This window comes from Pseudochaenichthys georgianus, chromosome 15 (assembly GCF_902827115.2).
Source record: "Pseudochaenichthys georgianus chromosome 15, fPseGeo1.2, whole genome shotgun sequence".
NCBI classification, from domain to species: Eukaryota; Metazoa; Chordata; class Actinopteri; order Perciformes; family Channichthyidae; genus Pseudochaenichthys; species Pseudochaenichthys georgianus.
This window is the reverse complement of record NC_047517.1, coordinates 11,663,722-11,674,867: the sequence shown is the minus strand read 5'-3', so window position 1 is coordinate 11,674,867 and position 11,146 is coordinate 11,663,722. Positions and strand designations below refer to the sequence as shown.

The following is an 11,146-nucleotide window of genomic DNA, read 5'->3' as shown; positions in this document are numbered from 1 at the left end:
AGTGAAACCTTTTCGAATAGTGAAAACTATATAAAAACAAATATAAAACTGAAAAACAACCCATGTGTACTATTTAGATTTATTTTTCAGTTTTTATTTTTCTATATATTATTTTTCTATTTTTTGTAATTTATGGTTATTATTTATTTTTTGTAGTTTATTATTATTATTATTATTATTATTATTATTATTATTATTATTATTATTATTATTATTATTAGGTGTGTAGGGTCATAAGGTCGTGGAGTAGGCTTAGAGGAAGAAAAGAAAGCTCCCTCCCTCCTTTTTCTTCTCTTTTCATTCTTTCATTTTTTCCACTCCTCCCTGAACTCGGTCTGCAGTTCAAATTCATTGTCAGAGTGAATGAATGAATTAATGGCTGGGGGAGTTGACAGAGCAACATGTGTCAAATTAGCATGCCCTGAGTGTCTGGTTGTTCACAGAATAGCATCTTTCATATTGTTGGTCAATTAATCTTTTAAAATGTAACATTACCTGGACAATCTCTTGCCATTTGATAATATACAGTATATATAGAGTAGTTCACATTTCAATCTAATGTTCTTTACGGCGCAAAGCGGATTTCAACTGACGTTTTAAGCCCTTTCAAAGCCAAGACTTGGAAAATGGTAGTTCAGTCCCATCCACTGTCAAAATGAAAGAGGATATTTTGGTAAAGTAAACAATTAATATTTCATTGTGTGGCTAAATACATTAAAGTAGATATCACAAATATCTTTATTAAGTCTCATGAGTAAAGTATGTCTCATTTCATAGGTTGAGTTGGCAAAACTTCATATTATTGGTTGGAGTCTAATTAAGTTATGTTAGCTTATTTAAAGCGAAGTGAACGGAAGTGACCTATCCTGTCCTGGACTCCGACATCCAATGTATGCTAAAGACGACAAATGTTTTCAGACAGAATTAGTTGGCACACCTGTTATTGTTTGAGGTTCCCAGTAGGTAGTACTGGAAATGTTAAGTTTTTTTACTCATATGAAAGATACATTATATGAAAAAAAGTAACATTTGGCAGTAAGTGGAACTCTAATCATGAAGTTACATTACCTTTGAATAAGTAAAGATAATTAGTTGGCTCAAATGGGCAGTTTTCCTTCAAACGTTAAAGTTGGCCTCAAAAATCTAATGCAGACAGTTTTGAGTTGTTGTAATGTAGCCCATTTTTACAGTGTACATGATAACAATAAGTAACACACTAAACGATTTGTACATTGTGTTTATAATCTCCTGCTAGAACAATGATCAGGCTTCTGCAATGTGCATACACACTTTTCCATGCCTTACAAAGTGTTTTCTATTGTTCATCATGTATGGTCTGACTGCTGTAACATGGTAACACAAAGGCTGTCAAAGCAAGTATAACCAGATGAACCTGCTTCTGTGCACTCATGAGCTCGATGTTCTGTGTTATATCATCCTCCCCTGACTGCATTCTGACCCCGTGACCTCATGGCGCACGGACGGCAGGCTGTTAGTGCTCCGCCCGGCCTGGATCCTCCTGGGTCATGAAGGGCATCGCTCTGATCTCTGACCCCAGAATGAGGCCTCTCGGTCTGGCCGGGCACACGGAAAATCCCTGGGGCCTGGGCTGGATAAAAGGACGTCCAGGAAAGACATGGATTACCAGTGTGCATGTGTGGTGGTATGTGTGTGTGGGTGTGTGTGTGTGTGACGACATGCCCCGGAGACTCATGCCTGTCTTGTGTAACCAAGTTCAGGACACACACTCTCCAAATGCACTGGGGCTGTGAAGGTTAATTGCGGCAACTACACAGATGAGGAGGTTGGGTCACCTTTGCCGGAGAAGTGTGTGAGTGTGTGTGAGAAGGAGATAGTGCAGTGCATAAACCCTGAAGTTGTGTGTGTGGGAAAGAAAGACAGAGGCTGTGGATAAGGAGACATAGTGTGTGAGGTTGTTATGTCTGGAGCCAGTGTGTATATGTTTCCGTGACCCTCCCTCATGTCTTCAAACACACACACACACACACACACACACACACACACACACACACACACACACACACACACACACACACACACACACACACACACACACACACACACACACACACACACACACACACACACACACACACACACACACACACACACACACACACACACACACACACACACACACACACACACACACACACACACACACTACTCTCTTCTGGGTTCATATGTGTGTGTGTGTGTGTGTGTGTGTGTGTGTGTGTGTGTGTGTGTGTGTGTGTGTGTGTGTGTGTGTGTGTGTGTGTGTGTGTGAGAAAGGTCAACGGTCAAGCTGCGGGTTGAAGGCTTGGGTTTCACATGACTGAACACCTTTGTTGCACACCGCAGGGGGAAGACTAAACATGTGTGTGTGTGCATGTGTGTGTGCGTACATGCTGAAGTGGGGGAGTGTATGGTATGTTGTGTTTAGTCCAGAGTCACACACACAGCACTACAGCCCCGCCCCCTCAGCCAGCTCCCAGCTTTTGATGTCTGCGTATGCTGTGTGATCAGACAGATGTGTGTGAATGCGTCACACAATAGATTTGCACAGCAGATGCAGGGGGAGTCAGTTTGTAAAAGCTGAAGTGAAACCTTCCTCACATTGCCTTAGGGACGGGCTGTGCCACTTAAACAATTTTAGTAATCCACCAAATGCCATTTAAAATATAGAGAGAGAGAGAGAGAGAGAGAGAGAGAGAGAGAGCACCGGTTACTTGTATTGTTGTTGTTATCATCTGGTGCTAGCTGCTCTAACGGATATAAGGAGCTGTTTCAACAACAAGGTGGAGGAGAGTCCTCTCCTGTCAGACTGAGAGACTTAGGTGAGGTTAAGGACTCTCTGGGTGTTTAGATAGTTAACTTAGTCTAAGTTATCTCAGTGGGTCTCAAACGGTTTGGTCACCATTTATGTAAACACATATTTACATTTAAATGAGTGATTAGTAAAATATGCATGAATACAAAGAAAAAAAAGTCAACTAGGTGAAAAAGGGTAAGATGAACTTGTAAAACTTGTTGAGAGCTAAACACTAGTCTTTGCTGCTGCCTCTAAGAGGAGAAGGGAGGAGAGGAAACAGACAGGTGAGGCTGATTCAGGAGCACAGACACACTCACAACTATAGAATGAACCAAACATAAACAAGTTTCAATGTTTTTTCATATTGGATATGGTATGTTATTGGGTATGGCCATGTTCTTATGAATATTTAAATGTATACAGTTCTGTTTCATATGGGTGTTACAATATATCTAGTCTCTTTATTTTCCCCTCAAAGTGCATTTAACAAAATGAAATAACAAATCTTACCAGGGGAGCGGCCCCCGGACCCCCCTAGGGGTTTGAGGTCGACCCCCATTTAAAACATGTTCAGATGGATAGGTTTCCAAATATATTTGCACCATTTTTTAAAATAGTAACCCATGTCCTTATGTTTATTCTAGGGTAGTAGATTTAAACTATAGGGCTATCACTATGGGCAGCAACGCTGTAAATATTGACAAACAAATCCAGCAAAATGGCACAAAAACAACTGGTAGTGGCCTGGCTGGGTGTATAATTCCCGGCCTGACTTATTGTCCCAGTCGGGCCCTGCACACAGGACTAATCACAGAGACAAGACACAGCTGGGGTGGGAATGCGCAAAGGTAGCATGTGAACATGATCAGACAATCAGAAAGGCAGGAAAACACAGAGCCAGGAACTAAAACCAGACCAAACACAGGGGGTGAACTCTTATCAAAATAAAACAGGAAACATGAATAACCATCCTGACATGATTGGCGGTTTGAATGTGAGTCCATTTAAATGCTATGGATCCATACAGTTGAGGATTTTATTATAGCTCTTCTCTGTGTATGCACGGCCACACACAGAGAGGATGCAAACATTTTCTCTACCCCATTCTCTCCATCATTCCCTGTTTTCTCTTCCTTCCATCCATCCACCCGTAGCCTATTAAAACACAATAACAAAGTAATGATAGCTTGAATACGGCCTGAGCTGATTGTGTTTATGTTCAACCGTCTCTCCTCTCTGTTCCTGTGTGCGTAACTTCAAATGAGTTGAGGCCAGCTCCACTAAAACCAGGCACCATTTCACCGTAATAACAGCAATCAGTTAGGCCCATTCTAAATAAGACCAAAGTGAGTGTATTGTTATGGTCAATTACTGTTTGTGGTTGGGTCATGCAAACATGAATACATACACGTGTACGCCTAATTTCCATCACGTTATTTATGTCTTTTGCCGGCCCAGCCATACAAATCTGAGGGATTATGGCACCCTAAATCGGTCTTTATTCACTAAAAGAACAATAAAAACGATCAATGCAATTATACAAAATTAAGGTAGGTACCCTAAGCGTTTAATCAAGTGGATAAACAACCAAAACTTAATTATACTTTGCAAAAGAAGACCACAAGCTGTATCAGTAACATTAGTTTTTAATGCAGCAAAGCACTAGACTACTATTAGGAATGTGTTGCCGCTCTTTTAATTCATTTTTATTTAAAATCTTTGATAAATCAAACATAAGAATCAGAATCAGAAATATTTGTATTATCCCAGGGGGAATATTTTTTTGTGACAGTTGTTCCATTTTAGAATGAAATAAAACAAGACATAGATAACATAAAATACTATACAACATAATACGTACAAATGTGCGATAAAAAGGATAAAATAATGTATATAAACCTAAGAAAATAAAGTAAAATGTTGAATAAAAGATCAAATATGTCTCAATGTATACACTGTAATATTTATTATATATATTTTATCATAATTCTATTTTATTCATTTATTTATTAATCCTGGTCATCTACATGACCATCCGAAGCTGTGTGCACTACTTGCTGGTCGTAACTGTCAGACCTTTTAATCTGTGTTTCAATATGTCTGTTTTAAAGCACTCGCTGGAGAAGTGACTATACATCTCGTTGTATTCTGTACAATGACAATAAAAGCTTTTGAAAAAATAAAAATAAAATAAAAAGAACAAGATATTATATCAAACATTCGAAATTAAATTAAAATGTCCGATACAAGATACAATAACATTAAAAAGAATATATACATCAAAAGAGATTGAAGCATTAAAGAAGTAGTACATCCTTAAAGCTCCCTTAGCCTCAGATAACCGTTATAAGATAACATCATCAGTCATTTTCTCAGACTTGTACACATTATACGACTGCTTTTACAGACTACGTAGCAACTCTCGTGATTAAAGAAAATATGTATGAAATCGTTGGGATCCCCCTTCAAAAGACAACTCCATAAAGGGGTCCTCTTATACTCATTTCAGGTTCATATATGTATTTGGAGCCAATACTGTGACATGTCTCCATGCTTTAATGTTCACAAAGCTCTATATTTTTGGGATTTTAATTTTGCCGACCATTTAATTTGCATTTCTATAGGTTGTAGATACGAGCATGGTTTTATATAGGCTACTATCATGTTTAATCGTGTTTTATGCCGTTTGCCAAGACTTGATAAGTCGCTCGTAAAACACAGGAGGTATGGAAACTAAGAACACCATATGTGGTAAATTGTACAGCGAATATAACACAACACATTAGTTGTATTTCCTTTAACTGGTGGATATAGAGTTGCTGGGGGGGGGGGGTTGAGATGCACAGGCTGCAGTGGAGATGCTGCGCACAGCTGATCGACAGCTGGGACACAAACCACCAAATATACAAAAACATAATTCAGATCCAGTCGTCATGACTCCATTCCGGAGGGATTCCCCGATCATTTCTTAGTTTCTCATCAAGGGGTACCGGTACAAACACACTGCCTGAGGAAGGCTATGTATATATCTTTTGTCATTAACCTTTTTCGGACCACTTATAATTTAATTTGGTGACGATCCGACCTCCATGCTGCTACTCTGGTTCAAACTGCATCCACCAAACAATATGATTTATCTTGACCTCCCCAAAATAATCAAAATCTGACACGTGTGAGATGTCTATTTTAGCTGTTCTGTCGTCATTTCCTGCGATCTTCTTCCTGCAGTCAGTCAACATGAATCAATGAATGGGCGTTTCTTTGACTATTTATAGGCAAATATTGGCGTTACGTGAAGACCGCAAAAGCTGCACCGCATTTCGAGTCGATTGTGATTTATAAAGGGAAACCGGCGTAGGAAGTGCCGTACGCACTTTCCTCGCCGGTACGCAATGTTTTGTGAATCGGAAAATGGAGGAACATTTCTGTACCTAATTTTTAGATTTCTACTACGTAAGCAACCTTCCAACGTGAATCCTACGCACAGCGTTATAAATGAGGCCCTGAGCTGTAGTTATCATCCTCTCAGTCTGACAGCAGAGGACTCTCCCCCCACCTTGTTGTTGAAACAGCTCCTTATATCCGTTAGCGCAGCTAGCTAGCACCAGATGCTAACAACAACAATAGGCTACACGTAACCGGTGCACACGCTTTCTCGCTCGCTCGCGCCACACATACACACACACCCTCCCGAGCTTGAATGACACACAGAGACCAATCGAGGGCATTAGTGTATGATCTGTATGAAAGTGGCCATGTGGGCAGGCCACATCATGTAGACAGCCAGTCACCCTCTGTGAGGCAGAGTCAGACCCACATTTGCACAGCGTTGTGTTCACAATACATACGTATAAAAAAAATCCTCAGGCCAGCAGGCCACTTAACAGGCCAGGCCATCGGGAAACCTCCCGGTACTCCCGATGGCCAGTACGGGCCTGGACTTGTAAAAGTCTCCTGTTTGAATGTTGAGAGCAGAGGGCTCGTTAACCGAATATTTTCCGTCTATGAGGGATTCTTTTTAACAATGACAGAAAAATCTGAAAGCAGTCCTTCATTTTGACAGATTAGAACAAACTCGGAACAGCGCCAACGTTTCCGTGCAGCGAGGCTCCCGTGTTATGCCGTGTTATGCATGCCCTCCAAAAAGGAAATTATACCGTTTCCAAACCTTGGCTTTACGCTGTGCGCGCTCCCACGAGGTGCAGTGGTCATGCATAACACGGTGCCCCCCCCCATTGACGGTTCACAAGCATGCTCCCCCCCCCCCCCCTCGTCAGAGTTGTGTAAAGGCCGACGGGTAATTCTGGATTTTGACGGAAATGTTACGATCCCGTCCGTCAAAATGACGGGCAGCGAAAAAGTCTAGCGCAACCTCTGGTTGAGAGATAAACTGCTGTGTGTGTGTGTGTGTGTGTGTGTGTGTGTGTGTGTGTGTGTGTGTGTGTGTGTGTGTGTGTGTGTGTGTGTGTGTGTGTGTGTGTGTGCGGTTCAGAAGTGGTCTCAGTGTCCTGGGGGCTGGGGAGGTTTGAATGTCAGTTTCTCTAATAACGGGAATCGGTGAAAAGGTCACCCCAAGTCGCCTGACCACACCGAGGGGACGGTGTGTGTGTGTGTGTGTGCGTGTGTTGTTTGCAAAAGCATGTATTTGAGTGTGTATCACAATGTGTGTTTCATATTCTTATTCCAATGTGAAAAGGTGTGTGTGTGTGTGTGGGCAGAGAAGGGGGCGTCGGCCAGGCCTGGGGCAGAAATTGATACCCTGACAAGGAGAGGAAATGAGGAGGGAAAAAAATGTTAGAAGGTCGGCGAGGAAGGGAAGTGGAAAGAGGAGGGAGAGGACAGCAAGAAGATGGAGGCCATATTGGTAGAAGAGGAGAGGAGTTAAATAATTAGACAAGAGAGTGGTGGAGTGATGGAGTGATGCTGATGCCAGGAAGTCGGCATCACAAGGGCTCCCTTGACAAAAAGCAATGGGATTTACCCATTGGATTTCTGTTTATTGCAGAAAAAACTTTGTGTCACGTTGATAATCTCCACATATTAACACCACTTTAGATTTTTTAAGTGTAAATGCAATCTGCAATATTTAAGCTTGCGTAATGCCATATACGAACTACAGGATGAGGTTAAGTAGTTTTAATTAGCCACTGGTTTATCAACCGCTGTTTTTATGACACATAGAATGTCAAGGATGAGCAAAGCAGGCAGGACCCAAACGCAGATTCCTCAGAAAAAACACCTATATTTCAAGGCTAAAATGAAACAAACTAGGACAAAACAGAACTCTCACCCCGTGAACAATGTCCAACTACAACAAGGAACTAACAAAGACTAACAGAAAACACAGAACCTAAATGCACACATGACTAATTAAACAAACAAGAGACAGGTGAGGAGGGAGGAGAAAACACAGGGGCACCAGGTGAACACAATCGGGTGATCAGGGAGGGAAAACAGACAGAAACCAACAGGAAAAACAGGAGGTGAACACTTTACAAAATAAAACAGGTAACCAAAGACAAGACAAAACACAACACAGACAGATCGTGACAGTACCCCCCCCCCTCAAGGGACGGATCCCAGACCTCCCAAAAAAAGTCCAGCAGGGTGGGTGGAGGGGGACTGGAGGATGGGTTTGGGCTGACAGCCCAGGGGCACAGCGGCCTGGGGGCAAGGCAGAGTTAAAAAAGGGGGACTCGGGCGGACGGCCCGGGGGCAAGCCAGAGTTCAAGGATGGGGTCTCGGGCGGAAGGCCCGGGGGCAAGGCAGAGTTCTAAAAGGGGGACTCGGGCGGACGGCCCGGGGGCAATGCAGAGTCCAAGGTGGGGGACTCGGGCGGACGGCCCGGGGGCAAGGCAGAATCCAAGGAAGAGTCAGGGGGCCGGGCCCGAGGGCGAAGACCGCGGCTCTCAGGGGGCTGGGCTCGAGGGCGAAGACCAGACAGCTTCGGAGGCCGGGCAGGAAAGCGCTGACGGGACAGCTCCGGAGACCGGGCAGGACCCGGTGTCAGCCGGACAGGAACCGGAGCCGGTGGGACAGGCTTCGGCAGGATCCCCCACGGAAGAGGACCAGGAGTTGGCAGGACCCCCGGCGAGACAGGTGACGGCGGGACCTCCAACGGAACAAGACATGGGATTGGCAGGACCCCGGCAGAAGAGTCGTCGACGGGACCCCCAACGGGACAGGACACAGGGTTGGCAGGACCCCCGGCAGGAGAGTAGTCCACGGGACCCCCAATGGGACAGGACATGGAGCTGGCAGGAACCCCAGCGGAACCTCCAACGGCACAGGACATAGGGTTGGCAGGACCCCCGGCAGAAGAGTCGTCGACGGGACCCCCAACGGGACAGGACACAGGGTTGGCAGGACCCCCGGCAGGAGAGTAGTCGACGGGACCCTCAATGGGACAGGACATGGAGCTGGCAGGAACCCCAGCGGAACCTCCAACGGCACAGGACATAGGGTTGGCAGGACCTCCTGTGGAACCTCCAACGGCACGGACATAGGATTGGCAGGACCCCCGGCAGAGGAGCAGTTGACGGGGCCTCCAACGGCACAGGACATAGGGTTGGCAAGACCCCCGGCAGAGGAGTAGTCGGCGGGGCATCCAACGGAACAGGACATGGAGTTGGCAGGACCCCCAGCGGAACCTTCAACGGACCAGGACATTGGGTAGGGACTTGAGACGTGACTCGAGAGGAGACTCGAAGGGGGAACTAGAGAGGGGACTCAAGAGGGGAACCGAGGGGGAACTAGAGAGGGGGACTAGAGGAGGGACTAGAGGTGGGACTAGAGGAGGAGCTAGAGGAGGGACTAGAGGAGGGACTAGACGAGGGACTTGAGAAGGGAACTCGAGAGGTGACTCGAGAGGGGACTCGAGAGGGAACTCGAGAGGGGACTCGAGAGGGGACTGGAGAGGGGACTGGAGAGGGGACTAGAGAATTGACGAGGGACTTGAGAAGGGAATTGAGTAGGGACTAGAGATGGGACTTGAGATGGGACTAGAGAAGGGACTAGAGGAGGGACTCGGGAAGGGACCAGAAGAGGGACTAGAGAGGTGACCTGAAAGGAGGCTTGAGAGGGAACTCGAGAAGAGACTTGAGAGGGAACTCGAAGGGTGACTTGAGAGGGGACTCGAGGGGGGACTTGAGAGGAGACTCGAGAGGTGACTTGAAAGGAGACTCGAGAGGGAACTTGAGAGGAGACTCGAGAGGGAACTCGAGGGGTGACTTGAGAGGAGACTCGAGAGGTGACTTGAAAGGAGACTCGAGAGGTGACTTGAAAGGAGACTCGAGAGGGAACTTGAGAGGGAACTCGAGAGGGAGCTGGAGATGTGGCTTGAGAGGGGACTTGAGAAGGAACTTGACAGAGACTTGAGATGGTCGGTTCGCCAACAGAACACGGGGGGCTGGAGTCGGCCTGAATGCCGACAGGGCACGGGGAGCTGGCGTCGGCCGGTACGCCGACAGGACACTGGGAGCTGGCGTCGGCCGGAGACGAGGGGCTGGAGTCGAAACCATGTCTGCTGGGGCCAGGACTGAGGCTGGAACCATGGCCTGCTGGGGCCAGAACTGGGGCCGGAACCATGGCTGCTGGGGCCAGAACTGGGGCCGGAACCATGGCTGCTGGGGCCAGAACTGAGGCTGGAACCATGGCTGCAGGGGCCTGAACTGGGGCCGGAACCATGGCTGCTGGGGCCAGAACTGGGGCTGAAACCATGGCTGCTGGGGCCGAAGCAAGGGTTGACTCCAGACGGAACACACCGATGCGTGTGGTGTCATAATGGGAATTGGGAAGCAGGGAGCCTCTCTGAAGAACCAGCACCTTACCGTGGTAGAGAGGTTTGTGTGCCCTGATGAACCTGGGGGCTGTGTTGTCTGGAACCTTGTGTTCCTGGTAGGGTCTCCCATGGCAAATTGGTCTCAGGCAAGGGGCCAGACTAAGATTGGTTCAAAAGACCTCATGAAAGGAAAAACAAGAAGTGAGGATACCCGGCCCGGAGGAAGCCCGGGGTCCCCTTCTGGAGCCAGGCCCAGAAGGAGGACTCGTCGGCGAGCGTCTGGTGGCCGGGCTTGCCACGGAGCCCGGCCGGGCCCAGCCCGAAAAGGCAACGTGGGCAACACCTCCGCTTCTCTGTCCCGCGGGCCCACCACCTACGGGAAACATCGATGGGGTCGGGTGCGCTGCCAGACGGGTGGCAGTGAAAGCGGAGGGTCTCGACGGACCAGACCCGGGCGGCAGAAGCTGGCTTTGGGGACGTGGAACGTCACCTCTCTGGGGGGGAAGGAGCCGGAGCTTGTGCGGGAGGTGGAGCGGTACCAGTTGGATCTG

General features: G+C 46.7%; 1 protein-coding gene across 1 annotated transcript in view; it reads left to right on the top strand.

Annotated features, from left to right (window-relative positions):
* The first annotated feature begins 1,526 nt into the window (after positions 1-1,526).
* The window catches only part of LOC139435170 (uncharacterized), a 68,315-nt gene continuing 58,695 nt past the window's right edge, over positions 1,527-11,146 (top strand). The window contains exon 1 of the mRNA XM_071205595.1: positions 1,527-1,663. Coding sequence (XP_071061696.1) covers positions 1,527-1,663 — 137 coding nt within the window. The remainder of the gene's footprint in view (positions 1,664-11,146) is intronic.